Genomic DNA, 21,146 nt, shown 5'->3' on the forward strand with positions numbered 1-21,146 from the left:
TTTTTGTTTGCTAAGGATGTGTTGGGGTGAAGAAGGCCTAGGCTGATCCACTCTATGCAGTGAGGCAGGTCCACATGGCCACTGGTATGTGAGCACAGGCAGGAGCATTCTGGGCCAGTTGTGGTGGTTGTAGGAGAGCAATGAGCAGTCCTGGGCATCTCCTATGTTTTTTGTGGCTTTTTGGTGTTTCTTGGGTGGGGTTGATAGTACTTGGGTGCTGTTCCTTGTCCAAATTTCCACAGGCCTTGGTGGGTCCCCTTCTTGCCTCTTTGAGGTGCACCTTGTCCATGCCACCCTGCTTGGCCCCAAGCAGTGCTGTGTCATCGCTGAATGGTTGTTTATGATGGGGTGGTATTTTGGAGGTGACTTTCATATCTTGGCAGTGTGAAAGGGTTAGGAAGGAAGAGTGTGGGTGGTGGGAGAGGAGGAGTGTGCAGGGCAGGCATCATGTCATCTGGGCGAGTGTGTGCTCTGAGGGTCTGGCATCAGTGGGAGATGCCTGTGGGTCCCCAAGAGTGGCCTGCTCTCCAAAGCCTTCAACCAGGGCAGGAGGCATCGGTGGGATGGGCTGCAGGAGGGAGGCTCATCCCTGCCAGCCTGCAGAGACCCTGTCTTTGCCTGCCAGGTACATGCATGATGACCACCTCTTTTTTCTTTTTTTTTTTTTTTAAAGTCTTTATTTCCAACAGGTGAATAAATAAATAAAATATATATAAATTAATGACTGGATAAATAAATAGAGTTCTCTGATAAATAGTTGTTGGTGTGAGTCCTGCAGTGTCCACGGGGACCTTCCTCTCCATCAGGGGAGGTTGCAGTCTGGACGGGCTAGATAATGCCATGGGTAATAAATACTACCCCTCTCCTCATTGCCTCATGGCTCTCTCCATGAGTGTGCAGCACAGCAATTTCCTCCTCCTTCCTTTCCAGCGAAGGTGTGGCCATGGTGCCGGTGCATGGGCTGTGCTGCAGCCTGGCCCTGGCCTCACCATGGTGCTGCTGGCCTCGCCACAGTCATGCCCGTTTCCCCGTTGGCACAGGCTCCTGGCTGGAAAAGGTGTGAGCAGTGCTGAGCAATCCCAGCCCGGGCTGCTGCTGCATCCACTCGATCTGTGGCTGCCAGTGTTGGCTGGGGATGGGCATTTGGCGCAGGTGGGTTTGGTGGAGGGCAGGAGCAGTTCGGCTCTTCATCTGCCATATGAGTATGTCCACATGTTGGAAGCAGATGCGAGCTTCAAGGCAGACGTGGTCCCAGTCACAGGGACTGTGGTGGTGGGTGCGGAGGAAGTCCTGGATGCGCCCGAAGTACTTGTTGATGCCGAGCAGCAGGTTGCGGGGCCCTTGGCCTTCGAAGAGCATGCCGTTGGCTGGCAGGCATTGCTCCAGGTGGTAGATGTAATGCTGGAGGTTGCTGAGGAGTTGGTGGCGTGCTGGGGCATCCCAGTGGTGGGGGGTGCTTGGGCTGCTGAGGGTGGTGAAGAGGTGCTGGAGAATGCAGAGGGCGGTGGCGGCAGCCTGCTGTGGGTGGCTGGTGTGGAGGAGGGTGTTGGGGAAGGGGAAGTGCGTGTGCTGGTGGTGGCAGGGCTGTGGCGGGCTGGGAGCCATGGCCTGGAGGAGCTGAGCTGGAGGCTGTGCCAGGGGAAGGTGGGGTCTCGGGGATGCAGGTTGGCAGGTGAGGGCGGTGGTGAGAGCTGGCAGGAGGAGCAGGAGTACTGGGGCACTGTGCCGCAGGCAGGGCTGTGGGGTTGCGGGCACAGCCATGGTGGGTCTGTGCGTGCTGTGTGGGTGGTGCTGGGCTGGGCAGGAGCCTGGTCAGGCTTGGTGGTGGTGCGGGTGGGCGCTGCTGGGTGGCTGGCTTTATGTGGTGCCACAGCTTTCCTTTCATCATCATCATCTAGACAGAATTTCTGTTTCCATTTTCAGTTTTGCTTTCCATTTACTTTCTCCTGAGGGCTTTTGTTGTGCTCGTCAAAGTATGAGCCAGAGGTGGCCATAGGGAAGGGGAGCCGGTTCTTTCCTAGGGCTGCTGTTGGGGTATGGGGGGAGCCCGGCTCCTGTGCCCTTATGGTGCAGCAGAGGATGAAAGCGCAGTGGCAGAGGCTTTTGGGGCAGCTGTGCTAGGGATGCATTTCAGCGTTTCCTTTTCATCTCTTTTGCGCGTTGTCTGTCTTAGTTTTTATTTTCAAGTTTCTCTGCCTACTAACATCTATTTTTCTTATTTCATGCTCTGATATTATTTGTATATATGAGTTAATGCATGTTTTCCTTTATTTCTTATTGACAAATATTTTTAGTTTGTCAGGTTGTTTTTTGGTTGGTTGTTCCCCCCCCCCTTTCTCTATAGCATCTGCAGCTTTGCTGGTAGAAGGGTTTTTCCTCTCTGCAAATATCTTGCAGAATATTTTGGGGGTTGTCTGTCATCCCCCCTGAGTTATTTGTCCTCAGTGTGTTGATATTTATAAATAAATGCATAAATGTCACAAAGGATTTTTCATCAACTATTCATTCAATAATTGTGATTTCTAGTTTTGGGTTTTTTATTGTGTTTTGAATTTGTTGTAGAAATTAGGCAACAATTAGGTGTATGGGAGGTAGGAGCTGGTGGGGAATATTTGTCTTTGTGCTGGTCCATTTATATCTAGAAAGCGAAAGTGGGCAGAGTCCCAAGTGCAAGTCGTCACTGCTTCCTGGGAAGCTTCCAGCAGCGAGAGGTACCAGTGGCTGCTGATGCAGTGAGAATGGGGGTTTCCCCTGAGGTTTGGGGGGGTGGGGGGGGTGTCTTTTTTAATTTAACTCAATTTCTTATTGTGTATGTTGATGCTGTAAATTCTCACTGTGTTGGTTTGTTGGGTGGGGTTTTTTTTTGTTTTTACCTTTAATTTTAGTGTGTATTACTGTCGTGGTTTAACCCCAGCCAGCAACTAAGCACCATGCAGCCACTCACTCGCTCCCCTTACCCTGATGGGATGGGGGAGAGAATTGGAGGAGTAAGAGTGAGAAACACTCCTGGGTTGAGATAAGAACTGTTTAATAATTGAAATAAAATAAAGTAAAATAATAGTAGTAGTAATAACAATATATTAATAACAGTAATAATAATATACAGAGCAAGTGATGCACAATGCAATTGCTCACCACCTGCTGACCAATGCCCAGACAGTTCCCGAGCAGCGATCACTGTCCCCCGGCCAACTCCCTGCAGCTTATGTACTGAGCATGACATCATATGGTATGGAATAGCCCTTTGGCCAGTTTGGATCAACTGTTCTGGCTGTGCCCCCTCCCAGCTTCTTGTGCACCTGGCAGAGCATGGGAAGCTGAAAAGTCCTTGACTAGCATAAGCAGTACTTAGCAACAACTAAACCATCAGTGTGTTATCAGCATTCTTCTCATCCTAAATCCAACACACAGCACTATGCCTGCTACTAGGAAGAAAATTAACTCTATCCCAGCCGAAACCAAGATAATTACATTGGAAGATGCTGTCTTTTCTGTTAGCCTGTTGCAGGCTGCCTGTGTAGTAGAGATCTTACAAATATCTTAGCTGGTGTGCGTGGTACCTAGCAAACTGCTTGGTGGAGCTTAAATCTATTATGTCAGATCACTTATTTTTCAGTCCTTTTCTGTCTCACCTTTTGAGTCTATTCCTGATATTTCAGTTTTGACTTGAAGCACCTTCTACTGCATGTCTTCTGTAGGTCAGGAAATACCTGTGTTGTTTGAAGAGCAGAATATCTCTTCTGATGCTTTCCTATGGGTGGGCATGAAGTGCAAAGATAACTGGCTTGCACTTGTATTTTTCTAATGATCTTTGTTTTGAGTGTGTGTATGCATATGTGTGTGGGATAGGGATATGCAGTGCTGATGTGGTTTTCCTCCACCTGAGGGACAGTGGGAATAATTGCAATCCTTAGACCTTGTTCTCATGTGGATTTGGTTATATTTTTGTCTGGTTTATATAGGGGAAAATAGTAGTGTGTCAGTTCCAGTTCACGTCTACCAAGTCCTGTTCAGATCTCTTCTCCAAATCTGCTTTTCGTGTCATTTTCCTCAGAAGGAGACAGGAGCGCTGCTTTTGAATAACCTGCAAAGACTTTTAGTAGGAATTTGGTTGTGTTTTGTTAAGTGATTCATGCCGGAGCTGATGAGGTGGAATTACCTGGGAAGGAAAGGATGATGAAATATGGCACCGTTTCAAGTTACAGAAAGCACCTGCAATACTAAATCTTTGCCAGATTATTTCATGTTCAGTGATGGAGGATTGGGTGTAGGAGACGGGGAGGTGATGTCACGAATGCAGATTTGTGAATCCTGATGATTATGTCAATTTATTGTGAATTAGTGACTTTACACAGTTTGATTTAGTAGCAGTTTAGAATTTACTTGTAGCAAATCGCAGGATTTGATTGTAATATTTTTAATAGCACTCGGTCATCAGTGATTAACAATGTGATTAGACAAAATTGATCAAAACAGTGACTTAGTTACAGATTCGAAGATGGCAAGGTTCACTCTATTACTACATGGAAGTGCATAAAGGAAAAATTAAGTTACACTGAGTTGGAATGATTCACAGAGGGATCATGGGTGCAGGGGATAAGGGGGACCCTCCTGTTGAGTCACGAGGTTCAGAATGGACCCCCTTGCTTTCTAAACTCCTTTTCAGAGAGGAGTCTAGGTGTGGCTAGGTCCAATCTTAGTCTCAGACTTGGTCAACGGTTTATGTGAATAAGGATTATATATATGTGTGTGTGTGTATCTAGTACATGGAAGAAGTGCATAAAAGAAAATTAGGTTACACTCGAGTGAGAGAAATCGTGGATGCAGGGAAAAGGAGGATTCTCCCATTGAGTCACAAGGTTCAGAATAGACCCTCTTGCTTTCTAAACTCCTCAGAGAGGAGTCTAGGTGTGGCTAGGTCCAATCTTAGTCTCAGACTTGGTCAACAGTTTATAGGAATAAGGATAATGCAGCAGTATAAGACTCGCTTTGAAATTAAATCATACATCTACAGACTACTTCAACTGATTCACACCTGCATACACACAGACATGAATACATATATACATATATATATTAAAAAAAAAAAATTGGTATACCAGTTTAAAAATTCCCTTCAAGTTCAGTGAAATATTCACGTTGAATGTCTTGGCATTTCTCAACTGGCGAGGGTTGAGCCTCAAGGAGTGAAGGGTTTCAGCCCAGGCTCCACTGTCGGTCTTCAGCAATAGACCTCCAATTTTAGCAAACTTTCAGAGTTTGCTAGCTCTGAGGAGTTCTGCTCAGAGGGAGATGCTGGTGCAGCCCGCTGCAGTCCAGGAGAGCTCAAAGGGCCTCACTTAGGACTGCTGTTTTATAGGATTGTGAGATGATTGGCTTTAGCCATTGTAAATCTCCATCCGAGCCACAATCTGGGTCGGTAATTACTGCTCTGTTTCAAAGCTGTCAGGGGTAACTTGATTGTTCTCACTCTCTGCTTCAAGCATGTAAGAGTTTCTGATAAGGACAAGGCCACTCTCTGCTTCAACCATGTAGGAGTTTCTGGTACAATTAAGGGGCACCTAACTGACCAGCTCACTACACAAGGCCGTGGTCTGGCAGGAATCCCTGAGGTTGTAAAGTGGTTGAAGAGAGAAAAAAAGGGGGGGGGGGGGGGGGGGGGGAATGCACCACCACAGGTGATGCACAGAAATGTAGCAAGGTGGAAGGTGCTGTCAACTCTGAGAAAGCATTTGAGGTGCTGGGGAATTTGCAGAGGCAGGTATGAAGGAGGATGCTTTTCCAGTGTTGAAGACTGTGTGGAAATAGATATGTTAGTGGTTAAAGCATTAACTCTTGATGGATTGGAGGTGGTGAGGAGTAAACCATGAGAATTAGGGGGAAAACTGCTTAGTAGAGTACCAGCCCCACATGTGGAGTTCACCCAGAGAGGGAAGGGCAAACTTTTCTCTTTTTCCCCCAAACTGAAGACAAAATGCTGCTTTGTTTTTGCTGATATGTCCTGTCATCTCAGAGTGCAAGCTTTCTAGGGTGAGGACTGTCTTAAATTCCTGTAGAGGACCTAGAAGAATGATCTAAGGCAGTGGTCTCCACCTTTTTCGATCATACACCCTATCGGTAAAAAAATTGTGAGCACTCACTCCCAATATTAATTTATTTATAAATTATATACATATACTACTGTACTAATATGTATGTTATAAAACATACACAAATATAAATTTAAAAAGGATGAGAGAAAGGTTAAACACTATTTTTAATTTTTTTTTTAATTTTATTTATTAATGGTACCAAAAACATTTTCTTCATGCACCCCACTTTGGAGACTACTGATCTGAGGTCTCCTGTAATGTAGTTGAAATAAATTTTCCAGTCATCAGGTGGTAACTCTCTCCATGTTTTTTGTTTGTTTGTTTGTGCTGTTTTCCTAGCTGATGTTTCCACTTTCAGAAAACAGGGCATGGTACAAGGGTAAAAACCTTTAGACTACATCCACATTGCGATTACGGTCCTGGCCTGACCCCAGGTTTTTGGCCCCTGATGGTCTGTTGCTCTTCCAGGTGCAGTCTCACTGGAATATAACAGCTCAGAGCTGAGGGTTGGGAGGGGAAAGCGTTTAGTTGTTGCCTTTAACTTACCATTAAGTAATTAAGTATTTGTATATGATATTAAAAACGTCTATAAAATAGGTTTATTTTGAAGTTGAGGATTCAGGTAAATCTTCAGCTCTGCTGTAAGCAAAAAGGTCAGTTTCTGCCCAAGCTTCCTTTAGTTCTTGCTTTTTAAATTTTCTTATGTGTATAATACAGGGTTCATAAGAGCTGTCCAGCTCTGTTAAGGTTTCAACTATTAATAAATTATATTGTCTCTTTCCAAGGATTACTATGGAATTACATTCCCTGCTCCTGCAACCTTGACAGGCAGAGATGGGAGCCTTGCTAACAACCCATACTCAGGTGAGTGCTATTTAAAGATGAGGATGGTAAGTGAGATGTGCTGGTTTCTAAATGCAGATCATCCTGTCATTGCTGAAAGAGCAGTCGTTTTTTCCTTCTGTAAGCAGTTAAACCCATCAGTCCAAACTAGTCAAACAAAAGCGAGCATCTCCATCTCAACCCTGATATTGAGATTTTTTCTTCTTCCCCCCCCTTCTTTCTTCTCCTTTCATGGTTTTGCTCAGTAATTCATACATGACTTCTGAGAGTAAGTTGGATAGCCTTTGAGAATAAGTGCAAAATTGACACTGCCGTTTACATTCATGACATCTAGTGCCCTTCCCAAGCACACACAGATGCTTGAAAAATATTCCATAGCTTAATCGTTCTTCTCATAATTCAACTGGCTTGCTTTCCTTTTTTGGCACTGGAATAGACCCCCCTCAGTGGCTGCTCATACTTTGTTGCTGCTATTTTAGCACTTGTATGTTCCCAGCAGGAGCTGCATCTAGCAGGCTCTCCCTCACCCTCCCCAAATCTAATGGACTTCATTCCCAAAAGCATGTGGTCTTAAGAAGCCCTTCCTCATTCCTGTTCTTGCTCTTCAGTTATCAGCATGCAAAGATGACATTAATGCCATCCAGGATTTTCAGCCAGTGGTTTTCTTTCACTGCCATCTGATTACAGCTTAAAACTGTAGCCATAGGTGTTATAATTCCTATAATGCCAGTATTAAGTGTTGTCATACTTTTTGGTAACCAACATAAAGGAATACTGGTTGGGAATGAGATAGACGTGATTGATATATGTCACCTCCCTAAAAACATGTGAACATGCTGCTCTGTAGGCTGCCAGAAAATGCAAGAGTTTGGGAGTTTTCTGCTTTGTAATCACTTCTCTCAGGAGGCTGCTTTTGGGTTAATAACCGAATTTCCCTTCCTACTTCTTCAATAAGGTGGCCCGCGATGCAAACCTTGCGTTCCTGGCCTTCAGCTACTGTCTTCAGAACTTTGGTGGTGTGAGGAACCAGACATCTAACTAGTCATGCTTGACAAATAAACAGACATTGACAAAAATATGCCCATCACTGCCTGTAAATCCTAACTTGCTTTCAGCCCATGAAGCTTAGCTAATCACTTTAACCTCCAGGAGAGTCACACTTTAACCCAACAACCATTTGCTCTTTGGCTATTTACTATACTTCTGCTTTTAGCACGTTTTATTGCAATGATCTGATAGTAATGAATCTGCTCAGACTGTGTGAGATAGGTAAGTATCAGTATCTCCATTTTATGAATGGATTAGCTATGGCACAGAGTTCTGTGCCGTGAACAGGCAATGTCTCTGTGGCCATCAGGAACAGAGACCGGGAGAGTTCTTCCCATGAACAACTGCAGGCTTTCAAGTGTAGGATGTTCTCTCTTCTGTAGTTGTCTACTTGTATTCAGAGGATTTGAATCCTTTGAATTCTCCACTTGTGGAGTGGCTTTGATGGCTTTTCTGATCAGTTCTTTCTTTCGCAGGTGACGTAACAAAATTTGGCCGTGGGGATTCTGCCTCCCCTGCTCCTGCTACCACACTCGCCCAGCCGCAGCAGAACCAGACGCAGACGCACCATACAACTCAGCAGCCCTTCCTCAACCCGACCCTGCCCCCGGGGTACAGCTACACTGGGTTACCTTATTATGCTGGCATGCCTGGCGTACCCAGTGCATTCCAGTATGGGCCAACCATGTTTGTAAGTGCGACAGCCTAAACTGTAACCCTCCCTTTGTGCCTCTCTGGTTTTGCCCTCTCCAGCCCAAACCTTCTACATCTTGGAATCACAGGATGGTTTGGGTTGGAAGGGACCTTTAAAGATCATCTAGTCCAACCCCCCCTGTCGTGGGCAGGGGCATCTTTCACTAGATCAGGCTGTTCAAAGCCCTGTCCAACCTGACCTTGAACACTTCCAATGATGGGGCACCCACAACTTCTCTGGGCAACTTGTTCCAGCATCTCACCATCTTCATTGTAAAAAGTTTCTTCCTTATGTCCAATCTAAATCTACCCTCTTTCAGCTTAAAACCATTGCCCCTTGTCCTGTCACTACAGGCCCTGGTTAAAGTATCTCTCTGTCTTTCTTATAAGCCCCCTTTAAGTATTGAAAGGCCACAATAAGGTCTCCTTGGAGCCTTCTCTTCTCCAGGCTGAACAACCCCAACTCCCTCAGCCTTTCTTCATAGGAGAGGTGTTCCAGCCCTCTGATTATTTTCATGGTCCTCCTCTGGACCTGCTCTAACAGAGGTCTATGTCCTTCTTGTGCTGAGGGCCCCAAAACTGGATGTGGTACTCCAGGTGGGGTCTCATGACAGCAGAGTCAAGTCATCTTCCCCAGTCTGCAAGGGATCTCCAAAAACGTACAAGCATGAGAAAATAGCTGCAGTCCCTTCCCCAAGAAAACAGGAAATGTAAAAGGCCAGAACTCATGGACTCCTGTGCATGTTACTGTAAATAGCAGACAGCTGTAGCTCATGGACTCAGTGTTCCTGAAAGCCTGTAGCAGCATCTGGAGAGTCAAAGGGAGACCCAAATCTGAGTCAGTGAACAGAGAGTGCCTAGGAAATCCTTTTAAGGATGGAGGAGACCCCATTAAGTCAGAGAGCAGTGCTGGTAGTCTCAGGAGGGAGAATGTTATTTGGGAAGAGGTGATGCTCCAGGCAGAAGGGTAGATGAGTCTATTTTAGGGCCCTGTAGGACTGTGTTTTATGAAACAGCCTCAGGCTGAGTTGGTGTTTCATTTGATTCTGGAGGGAGAGTACTGTGGTTGCTCCTTCTTGGGTTTGCGGGTAAGAATTTGCTGTTTACAGTCAGTGTATGAAAGAAATACGCAGCCTGTTCTGAGACAGGGTTGCACTGCAGTCAGAGGGGCGGCTCTAGCAGAAAACTTGGGGCTTGCACAAAGCCACTACAAGCAAGTTACTGCTGGAAGTGCAAGTACCATGTCCCATGCCATCCCATGCTCCTAACTCCAGATTAAATTTCCCATGTGAGGTGGAGGTGCCTTCCCCACTAAATGGTAGAGGGAGCTTGTATTTTGTGTGCCGTTCCCCAGTTAACAGCACCTTTTGTTCCCTTCCTTTGTCCAGGTACCTTCAGCATCTGCTAAACAGCATGGAGTCAACCTGAACACTGCATCGACTCCTTTCCAGCAAGCGAGTGGCTATGGGCAGCACAGCTATGGAGCAGGTACGCTTACCACTGCACTTCACATGTGAGCGTCTGCAGAGCTGCTTGCACACTGTAACACCTTGTCTTGTACCCACCGGCAGGCTATGATGACTTAACGCAGGGAACGGCAGCTGGAGATTACAGCAAAGGAGGCTACAGTGGGTCATCTCAAGCACAAAACAAATCTGCTGGCACTGGACCTGGGAAAGGTAACACATGAAACTTGAGGTTGCTCAAGTGGGATTTAGCAGGGCAAGCTCCCAGTATTGCCAGTGCTGTGCAGTTAACACAGTAGCCAGCTCTAAACAGGGTCATGATCCAAGCTGTTTCTCCATCTCCCGTATACAAAATGCTTTTTTAATGGCCCAAGTGTTCCTTCTAAACCTCATGGCTGAACTTTGCATAAGGATTGGTGTGGCTGATGCGCAGCTTTGTCCACAATTATACATGGGAGAAATGGTGAGCTGTTTCCTCTGCCAAAGTTTTCTTTGCTGAAGAATAGTGGTCCTGCAGCAGTGCTGTGTTTTTGAAGCCTAAGCAGTTGGATGCTGCTGCTGAAATGGTCCTCTGCTGAATGAAGACTAGATTTTGAGTTTCTTGGTAGGCACCTGAGATAGTATGTTAGGAGTGAGTAGGGCGGGCAGTTCACACATCTCTGGGCTGTTTCAGCTGCTGTCTGTACACCCTGTAACTCATTGCATTGTTTCATGCCTGGAAATGTTTCCTTTGTGACTGTAAAGGCTGAAGAATTTATACAGCTTATATGAAAGCTTTATTCTGTATATGCTGGTTAGACCTGAGAAATGTATACTGAACTGCTTAGTGCTAATTAGTTCATCCTTGGGCTTAAGCAAATACCAAGCATTTGCTGTTCATCTGAAACACCAACTGGACTGTCTTCAGCCAAGAGCTGATCACACTCTCCTCTGTGGAGGGGCGATCCAAAAAGGAGCAATGTCCTAGGAAGGGTACAACCTTAGAGCATTCTCTTAGGGCAGAGGAGCATTGCAGACCTCACCCTTCTGCAGGATGTGAAAGGACAAGGGCTCAAATGTGTAGCAGATGCTGAGTCTCATTGCACTACTGGAAAGCTATTGGGATGCATTTGGCTCTACTGCAGCATTCTAATCCTAGGGGAAAGCTGGGTTTTTGTGAGCTTAAATGAGTGTTCAGTGCAGCCCAGCTGCTGCCTGATGAAGTACATTTGAATCCAAGTGGTAACCACTGGGTCATGGATGTGGGCTGGTTTCCTGCTTTGCAGTGGGAGTGAGGAACTGAGCCCTTTCTTCTGTTCCCATGTGGGGCGCTGTGGGTCTGACAGCATGGAGAACCCCACTAGGCTGGCCAGCAGCAGCAGGGCATGTGGTGCAGCAGCTGTGGACAAAGGTGCATCCATGGAGGCTGCCAGAGGTGCTGGGAGCAAAGTATGGGGCTCATGCTGGGTGGTGGTTGACTTTCTCATTGTCAGTGGCTTTTTCTTTTTGTTTTCCAGGTGTTTCTGTGACCTCAAGTAACACAGGTGTGCCTGATATCAGTGGCTCAGTCTATAACAAGACTCAGGTGAGGAATGCTGGACCCTCCTCCCCTGTGGCCTGAGGCCAAGGCTGATGGCTCCCCCTGTGGAGCACTGGTGGCTGGGGCCATTCCCAGGCCAGTTGGTCTCAGGGTCAGCAGGCTGTGGCACTTCTTACATTGGCTCTGTTTGCTGTTGGAGAGGAGTCTTGCCCTCTGTCCCACTGCTTCTGCCATGTCAGCTCCTGACAGCAGCTGCTGGCATAGGCGCAGTGCTCTACGCTGCCACATGCTGCCCACGTGTGCTCTGTCCTGGGTACAAATGAAGTGTGACGGTGTTGCAAATATGATTTTTTTACACGGCTTTGGTTAGCAGCGATTTAAGATTTATTAATATTTTGAGATAGATCACAGTATTAGGTTGTATAATTCTTAACAACACTTAAGCATCAGCCAATTTGAAACAGCGATTTGATGGAATTTGTTACAATCAAGATAGCTACTTAGTTAAAGGTTTGAGAATGGCAAGGTTCACTCTATTGCTTACATGGAAGAAGCACACAAAGGAGAATTCAGCTACACTTGAGTTAGAATGATTCACAGAGGGATTGTGGGTGCAGGGGATAAGGGGGACCCTCCCGTTGAGTCACGAGATTCAGAATAGACCCCCTTGCTTTCTCCTTTCAGAGAGGAGTCTAGGTGTGGCTAGGTCCAATCTTAGTCTCAGACTTGGTCAACGGTTTATGTGAGTAGGGATAGTATATATGGATATATATGTAGCCAAATTGCACACACACATGCACACCCCAAGGTTAACCTGTGATCAAAATTTCCCTTTTCGTGAGTTTCATGAATTACTCACTTTTATGTGCTGGCATTCATCAACGGATGGTCGGTGAACCTCACGAAGTCAGTCCTTTGAGTCCTCGCGAAACCGATGGACAATCCTTCAATCCTTGCGAAATCTACCCTGAGAGGCATCTCAGCTCAGGGGGAGATATTGGGCCACACAGTCCGCTGCGGTCCCGGAGAGCTCAAAGAGGTCTCCCTCTTGGATCGCTATTTATAGGATCTCGAGATGATTGGCTTTGGTCAGTATTTTACATTCTGGCCACAATTCGTGCTGAGTTGTTCTGGTACGCAACTCAGGCAGCAGATAGCCCGATGTCCAAATCGTTATGACCAAGATAACAGCACAATAGGGCTTTTCCTGGGATCTCAGAGTGGCCCGGAGGGCTGCACCACCACAGATGGACTAATGTTTTTAGTCAAAATAGCTCCCAAAGCAGGTGAGTGGAGAGGCTGTTTGCTTTTCACCAGAGACCAGTCAGTAGTGCCCACCCCAAACACCTGAGGGTCCCTGTCCCATATTCTCCTGAGGCCATTGCTCAGCATACAGCTTCCCAGGGAAAGCAGAAAGTGCTTTGACAAGCTGTGGTGTGCAAGGGGCTTACATCCAGCTCTTGTTTTCCCATCCTTGCACCCTCAGTTGGGGGAATCGGTGTCTGGCTGTGATCCATGCTTACAGGTAGGAAGCCAGATCTCAGCTACATGCTTAGTGTTAGGGGTCAAGCTTTGGCTGGAGGGAAGAAAATCTAATTGCAAGTTGTTCTTGTGTTTTTGTAGGGCCTCCCTGGGTAGGTTGAGTAATTCCAGCCTGAGCCTCTGCAATATATGAAGGACTGATTTCAGGCAGGTGCTGCCATCCCATGTCCCACTGAGTAAAAAGAGGTTGGGGGGAAAAAAAGGAGCACAGTAGCTGTGGAAATAAAATGTTGGAGGCATTAGTGCAGAAGTATGGGTGAGAACAGGAGATGAACTCTTCTCTTTTTGAGAAGAAAATAGTGATCAAAAAAAGGCCATTTCCTCTCGTCCTATCGCTAACTACTTGGGAGAAGAGACCAACACCCACCTCACTACAACCTCCTTTCAGGTACTTGTAGAGAGCAATAAGGTCACCCCTCAGCCTCCTCTTCTCCAGGCTAAACAACCCCAGTTCCCTCAGCTGCTCCTCATAAGGCCTGTGCTCCAGACCCTCCACCAACTTCCTTGCCCTTCTCTGGACACACTCCAGCACCTCCATGTCCTTCTTGTACTGAGGGGCCCAAAACTGGACACAGTATTCCAGGTGCGGCCTCACCAGTGCAGCCTGGACAGGCTGGATGGATGGGCCGAGGCCAACTGTATGAGGTTCAACAAGGCTGAGTGCCAGGTTCTGCACTTGGGTCACAACAACCCCATGCAATGCTACAGGCTTGGGGAAGAGTGGCTGGAAAGCTGCCTGGCCGAAAAGGACCTGGGGGTGCTGGTTGACAGCTGGCTGAACATGAGCCAGCAGTGTGCCCAGGTGGCCAAGAAGGCCAACAGCATCCTGGCTTGTATCAGGACTAGTGTGGCCAGCAGGAGCAGGGAGGTGATTGTCCCCCTGTACTCAGCACTGGTGAAGGGTCTGGAGCACAGGCCTTATGAGGAGCAGCTGAGGGAACTGGGGTGGTTTAGTTTGGCCTCAAGCTGCACCAGGGGAGGTTTAGATTGGATATTAGGAAAATTTTCTTCAGGAAAAGGGTAGTCAAGCATTGGAACAGGCTGCCCAGAGAGGTGGTGGAGTCACCATCCCTGGAAGTGTTCAAAAAACAGGTAGACGTGGCACTTTGTGACATGGTTTAGTGGGCATGGTGGTGTTGGGTTGATGGTTGGACTGATGATCTTAGAGGTCCTTTCCAACCTTAATGATTCCTAGTTTTTACTTTCATTAAAAAATAATCCAGCCACCAAGCCAGGAAACATGAAATTACTACTCTCCCCTTAATTGGTTTAGTGGTGGACTTGGTAATGTTAGGTTAATGGTTGGACTGGATGATCTTAAAGGTCTTTTCCAACCTAAATGATTCCATGATTCTGTAAAGGTTCAGGTGATATGTTTTTGGGGCATTCTTGTTCTTGTCTGGTCAGTGTGGGGCTGCTCACACCACTTTCTGATGCTGTCCCCCTTGCCTCATGTGCAGACATTTGACAAGCAGGGATTCCATGCTGGTACGCCGCCTCCTTTCAACCTGCCCTCTGCTCTTGGATCGACTGGGCCCCTGAACCCTGGTGCTGCCCCAGGTTATGCTCCAGCCCCATTTCTCCATATCCTGCCTGCGCATCAGCAGCCTCATTCCCAGATGCTGCATCACCATCTTCAGCAAGATGGGCAGGTGAGTTGGCCCCCTCCACATCTACAGCATGCCTGAGGGCAGGTTGCTCCTGCTCACATCCCAGTAGGTTCTTGGGACTTTTTGCTTCCTTCTGATTTTTCCTTTGCTCATTGGGAAAGGGCAATTTGACCAGCTTGGGGAGGGAAGCTCATGAAGTTCAGCAAGGGGAAGTGCAAAGTCCTGCCCCTGGGGAGGAACAACCCTATGCACCAGTACATGCTGGGGGCCAAAGCAGCCTGGCAGAAAAGGCCAGGAAAAGGTGGACACCAAGTTGACCATGAGCCAACAATGTGCCCTTGCCACAAAGAAGGCCAAGGGTATCCTGGGCTGCTTTAGGCAAAGTACTGCCAGCAGGTCAAGGGAGGTAATCCTTCCCCTCTGCTCAGCACTGGTGAGGCCACACCTGAGAGTGCAGCAAAGGGCCACTAAGATGAGGAAAGGACTGGAGCACCTCTCCTATGAGGAAAGGCTGGGAGAGCTGGGATTGTTCAGCCTGGAGAAGAGAAGGCTTGGGGGGATCTTATCAATGTATATAAATACCTGAGGGGAGAGTGTAAAGGGGATGGAGCCAGGCTCTTTTCTGTGGTGCCCGGTGACAATGGGTGCAAACTGAAACACAGGAGGTTCCCTCAACATCAGGAAACACTTTTTTAGTGGGATGGTGACCAAGCACTGGCACAGAGGTTGCCCAGGGAGGTTATGGAGTCTCCATCCTTGGAGATGTCTGGACATGGTCCTGGGCAACCAGCTCTAGGTGACCCTGCTTGAGCAGAGGGATTGGACAAGATACCTCGAGAGGTCCCTGCCAGTCTCAGCCAGCCTGTGGTTCTGTGAAGAGGCCATCCTTATGGGGGGTGTGGAGAGATAGGCTGCCAGGCGAGAAGCTGAGGGAGGCACTGCTGTCCCCTGGCTGCAGCAGGAGAGCGGGATGTGAGCGCTTGGACTGTAACTCGGGGGGAAAAAAATCAAGCATCCCCTTGCATGTTGCATGTTGGCTCCAATTTCTGATTTGGTTTCACCAGCCCATGCAGTTCCTTTCCTCACTATAAATGTTCCCTGAAAAAACAGTGTTCTGTCCTAGAGTCCAGAAATAGGAAATGATTTCTCTCTCCGAATGTGTGACATTCTTAGCTGGTGCACCACCTCTGTTCACCTTGAGAGCTTCTTTGCTGTCCCCAGTCCTGCTGCCCTCCTTCCTTGTGCTTGAACCTGTCTTGGGCAGTGGGATGGTGTGTCCTTGTGCTCCTGCTTGCTGAGGGTGTGAAATGGAAAAGAGAATTACATTCTGAGGACACTTATGCTGCAACTTTTGCCAATTAAATATGGCCAACTGACTTACAGAAAAATCTGCCCCACTGCAAAGCTCTCTAAACCAAAATCAAACTAATATTCCAGTTTCTTTTTGAAGAGGAAGTGAGGAAAGAAGAGATCCTTTGTGAATAATCAATCTAATCTGTAATGTGCCAACTGCTGTAGAACTAACATTGCTGTTTGATGCTACTTCAGTTTTTAGAGGTTCATGTTGACCAGCTGGGTTAGCTCAGTTGGTTAGAACATGGTGCTAATAATGCCAAGTTCACAGGTTCAATCCCTGCTTACTGCAGGGGGGTTGGGCTTGATGATCTCTCAAGGTCCCTTCCAACCCAAAGCATTCTATGATTCTATGATTTGTCCTGGATTGCGAGATGCAGAGATGTTGCAGAGCAGAAACGGATCTGTTTGTGGGGAGTATCACTGCATTGATGGGTGTCAGGGCTGTTCCTGGGCATGGCAGCTCTTCTGCTGATGTATGGACAGGTTTGTCTTCCTGGGAGTGCTGTGGTGCTATGGCAGCTGATGCCCATGTCTTCTTCCTTTCCAATTTTTAGGGTGGATCTGGCCAACGCAACCAACCCAGCACCATGCAGCAAAAGTCTCAGGCTACCAAAACTGCCTATGGCACTTCTCCATACTGGACAAACTAAATCTGAAACGGGGGAGGGAGGAGAGAATGAGAGGAGAGGAGGAGAAAAAACAAAAGAAAAGGAAAAAAAGAGGAAGCCCATTCCTAGAATTATTAGGAGAAGTAACTGCTCAGCCAAATGCCTGTGCAGGGAGAACTGCAGCCAGCCAGCCATTCTCTGTGTGATGCCTACTTCTTCTTTGAGTTGCTGTTGTATGTAATATATTTATGTATGTATTTGTAAATGTAATAGAGCCTAAATGTGGTTTTCTGCATCTTGCAGCCTGTTTTATTTTCTTTGTAGGAAAACTAATTATTCATTTCCCATCTGCACCAGGGCATCTTTTTTTTTTTTTTTTATAAAGCTTTTAAAACTCTGTCAAAGACAAACTGTGCCATTTTTTTGGAGCTTCCACTTATTTAATGCAGTTCTAAATTCAGGCAAATAAGGAGGCCTGGTACCCCACCCCCCCCCCCCCCCCCAAGGAAAAAAAAACCACAAAACACCTCAGATGTTCTGTTGGTCTGATTTCTGCCCCCAACCCCCACTCTAGCTGTTACTGGGGGGGGGGGGGGGGGGGGGGAGAAGGAAAAAAAAAAAAAAAGATTTGTGGGCCTTCCACTTTTTTGTCTTCTTCCCTCCTGCTTGTGGGCAGTTTGGTCACTGTGGCCCTGAGCTGAAGCCTTGCCTTTTTATTTTTCAATTTTTTAATAATAATAATTATTATTAAAAAAAGGGTTTTCTTGTTTGGTGGGGCTTTGTTGTTGTTGTTGTTCCTCTAGCAGGAGACTTCAGAGGGCTCAGTGTGTCCTGGAACCTCCTTTCTATCATTAGAGTAAAAACTATGTAGCGGTTTCTTAAATAAAAGTATAAGCTGTGTCTTGTACTTCTTTTTGCCCTGGGCCACCCTGCCCAGGAAAGCCAGAGCTACCTGTTCTCTTCCCCACTTGTTTTTAAAACAAAGCCCCTGGAGGCAAGTCCTGGTCCTTCTTGTCCTGCACCAGTGTGGTAAATGTTTTAGGAGTTCCATTTCTTTTTAGCCCTTCTTCCACCTAATAAAGTTCTAAGTGTATTATTGGTGGTTGTCTGCATTTTCAAAGGCCCCAGGAGCAATTTTGGGGTTTTTTGCAACAAAAGCGGAGCTGGGAGGGTAAGAGCAGCAGCTAGGTCTGCAGGGGCTGCTGGGGAAAAAAAAAAGGAGAAAAAAAAAAAAACCCCACCTTTTTCTACCATGAGAACCACTTTTCTTAGAATCACACTAGCACCAGTTCTCAGGTCCTGTAGGACTCAGTTGGCCTTGAAGAAGTCATATTCCTCTGCCCCAGCTCAAGTTTTGATACTGGTCAAAATTCAGCAGCTGCTGCAAGCCCTTGGCAGCTGCTGTCCCACTGCCACCAGCTTTGGGGCCTGAATGTCACAGAGGGCGAAAATGCTTCTGCAGGCTGGGGACTTACCAGCAGGCCTGTACAGGGGCTGCACCAGCAGCTGAGGCCACAGGGCTTACAGCAATGGCACCTCATGTACCCATGGTCAGAGCTGCTGCCTCACAGGAGCTATTCTTTGAAAAACACTCCCCCAAAGCCATCTTCACACACTTCGTTCCTTGTGTATAGAAATCCACTGCTGCCCCGCAGGGGTGCGTCAGCCCTTGCTTGTGTGCCAGGGTCCAGAAGCAGTTGGAAGTGGCAAAAAACAACATGTGAGAGTTGGGGCCAGCGCACAGCAGCCCCCTGAGCCTCATGTTTGTTGCAGAGCAGCTGCAAGGGAGAACTCCCTTGCAAGGGCTCCTCCAGTCAGGGCTGCTCTGCTGTCCCCAGCTCCACAACATCCATCCCTGGCTGTGGGCACATAAGGGTAGCACTTCCACAGCTGGAGGTAATGGGCTGTGTTGTCCTCCACCCAGTGCAAGGCAGTGCCAGCACCTTCCCAACTGCCCTGGGGCCCTGCCCGCAGGCAGCTGCATGTAGGCTCCTCTCCAGGCAAGCCTAAACAGGCTGTTTCCCATTTCCCTATGCTGTTGGTTCCAGCAGGGCCCTTCTGCAGCCGTTTCCACTCTAATACCCTGTTCCACAGTCTGATGGTAGAGCCAAGGTGGCTCAGCTGCACTCAGCCATCGGGGGATGGGGGAACCACAAAAACCAAACAAACCATACACCCACCCCACCCCCCCACCCCAAAAAAAAAAAAAAAAAAAAAACCACCACCAAACCAACCCAAAAAAAAAAAAAAAAAAAACAAACAACCCCACACCACCACCCACCCCACAAAACACCTATGCCTGCACAAGTGGCAGCCAGGTTTACCAAGTGCAGGGCAGGCTGGAGAGTTTGTCCTGCCTTTGATACCACACCTTCTGCTGAAGAAGCTACTGGCAGCTCTGAGCAGCCTGGTGCTGTAGGAGCCAAGCAGGAGGCACAAGCAGAAGGCCCAGACAGCACCATCCCTCTCTTGCTCCCATTCACCACTATGTCAACTCCTCTAGGAATGCAGCTCTGAAATACCATCACCATTCCTCCAGCATGACTGTGAAGCCAAAGCACTCAGCCCACAATCACATTTGACTCAGCACTTGCTGTGCTGCAAACAACTCCTGTACATGTGTCCTGCTAATTTTAGCTTGACTGCAGCAGCACAGCACTGCAAAAGAACGAGCAAACAAACAAACAAAAAAAAAAAACCACCCCACACCACCACCCACCACCAAAAACAAGCCAACCACAAACACAACACACCACCCACCCCCCACACACTCCCCTCTTGGGCTTGCCCTGCATGGCCCATTCCCTGCAAGTAACCTGAAGGGATGACCTCACCTCCTCTGCCAGCCTTCTGCCCAATGTCAAAGCCCCCTGGCCCAGCAGGCAACTTCCCCTGCTGCCTTGTCTGACCATTTCAGGAGTGCAGGGCTCCTGCACTACCATGGAACTGGCCACCAGCAGCACCCCAGCTGCTGGCAGTAGCAACTTTGCCCCAAGTCCTGCATCCCTGTTGTTGTAGTCATATGAGACCATGAACCATCTTCCCCCCAGTCTCCCCTTTGCTGACTTGGGAAGACTATAACAGCAAAGCCCATGGCCTTTTGCCAAAGTACTTCTCTGAATCAGTTCATTCTTTAGTCTTTGGTTCAGGCAGGCAGCGGTCAACCAGCAGCTTTAATTTCCAATAACCTTATAGATGTTTATGTATAGGCATTGATACTGCAGCAGCACTGAATTTTTGAATAGCTGTTATTCAAAGCTTTAAATAACCCATGCAAATAAACCAGCTCAATTAACAGGGACATAGCAGTAGAGGGATATTTTCATTTTACATTTTTATTAGTAGACAGATGTGCAGAAAAGGCAAAATATAACTACTGAGGGGAAAGACAACACAAAAATGCATCCATTAACTCTCTGGTAAATTATACTGAAGAGAGAATTTTAAAAAAAAAAAAAAAAAAAAAACCAAACCAAAAGCCAACACCCACCCAAAACAAAACACACACAAAAACATCTGAGATTTCACCTAAGGAAACTACTAAGTAAACTCGTGTACCCTGCTGGTTTCAGAATGGTTGAAAACTGCAGTTGAAGGAGCATATAGTTGCAACTGTAAGTGCTAATCTTGGCTGAGACAGGAGAAAAAGGTTAAGAAAAAACCCACCAGAATACACAAATTGGGTAAACATTGTTCTGCAGTTTCTTAAATAGTTTCAAAAAAAGGGAAAAAAAAAAAAACAAAAAAAAAAAAAACCCACCACCCACAACAAACAAACAAACAAAACCCCACCCCACAAAAAACAAACACAACATACAAACCCCCACCCCTAATAGGTCAGTTTGTATCTCAAAAAAGGAAACCAGCAAGTCAACAAGCAATGACACTGCACAGGACAGTGGGGAAGAGAAATTTGGTTAATGTAGTAGCTCTCAAAATAGGGTGCTTTTTATCTTTAAAAAAGGGTAACAGAAGAGTCATGATAAAGCATCTTACAACACCAAGCTTGAAAATACAAGTCACTGGAGAGTATACAGTGAAGACTGTCAAAAGGGAAATCCTGAAAGATGCAGTATCATTTCAAACCAAGCCATCAGCACAGCCAGCATTGCCATACTCTGCTCCTTCACTCCGTAAGAGTCCCCCAAAAGTTGGAGGTTGGTGTCCCTGTCCTGGTGCAACCCCAAGACCAGTCCTGCAGCCAGGAGTGCCAGGTGCCCATTTGCCAACACTGGTGCTGCAAGTGAAGCTGGGGGGGTGCCCCACACTATCACTAGATGCAGGGGAGTCCCACTGCCAGCTCCAAAAAGCACCAGGGCCTGAGTCAGGCCTTGCTGGAAGGATGAGCTGAAGCAGTTCAGGAGTGGTCC

General features: G+C 47.2%; 2 protein-coding genes across 3 annotated transcripts in view; one reads left to right on the top strand and one right to left on the bottom strand.

The window, feature by feature from the left end:
- The window catches only part of LOC104037061 (ubiquitin-associated protein 2-like), an 86,902-nt gene extending 70,084 nt beyond the window's left edge, over positions 1 to 16,818 (top strand). For both annotated transcript variants that reach the window (XM_075725669.1, XM_075725670.1), the window contains exons 21-27: positions 6,878 to 6,956; positions 8,459 to 8,673; positions 10,064 to 10,163; positions 10,247 to 10,354; positions 11,638 to 11,705; positions 14,663 to 14,854; positions 16,723 to 16,818. In XM_075725669.1, the coding sequence (XP_075581784.1) occupies positions 6,878 to 6,956; positions 8,459 to 8,673; positions 10,064 to 10,163; positions 10,247 to 10,354; positions 11,638 to 11,705; positions 14,663 to 14,854; positions 16,723 to 16,818 (858 nt within the window). The remainder of the gene's footprint in view (positions 1 to 6,877; positions 6,957 to 8,458; positions 8,674 to 10,063; positions 10,164 to 10,246; positions 10,355 to 11,637; positions 11,706 to 14,662; positions 14,855 to 16,722) is intronic.
- LOC142596557 (interferon-like) lies at positions 1,015 to 1,761 on the bottom strand. The gene has a single exon (XM_075725741.1). The coding sequence runs from the start codon at positions 1,759 to 1,761 to the stop codon at positions 1,015 to 1,017; it is 747 nt and encodes a 248-aa protein (XP_075581856.1).
- Positions 16,819 to 21,146: the final 4,328 nt, after the last annotated feature.

The sequence above is a fragment of the Pelecanus crispus genome, chromosome W (assembly GCF_030463565.1).
Source record: "Pelecanus crispus isolate bPelCri1 chromosome W, bPelCri1.pri, whole genome shotgun sequence".
Classification (NCBI taxonomy): Eukaryota; Metazoa; Chordata; class Aves; order Pelecaniformes; family Pelecanidae; genus Pelecanus; species Pelecanus crispus.

What these genes read in the sequence shown, in the direction of transcription:
- LOC142596557 (XM_075725741.1), bottom strand. Translation starts at nt 1,761, where the DNA reads ATGGCTGTGCCCGCAACCCCACAGCCCTGCCTGCGGCACAGTGCCCCA.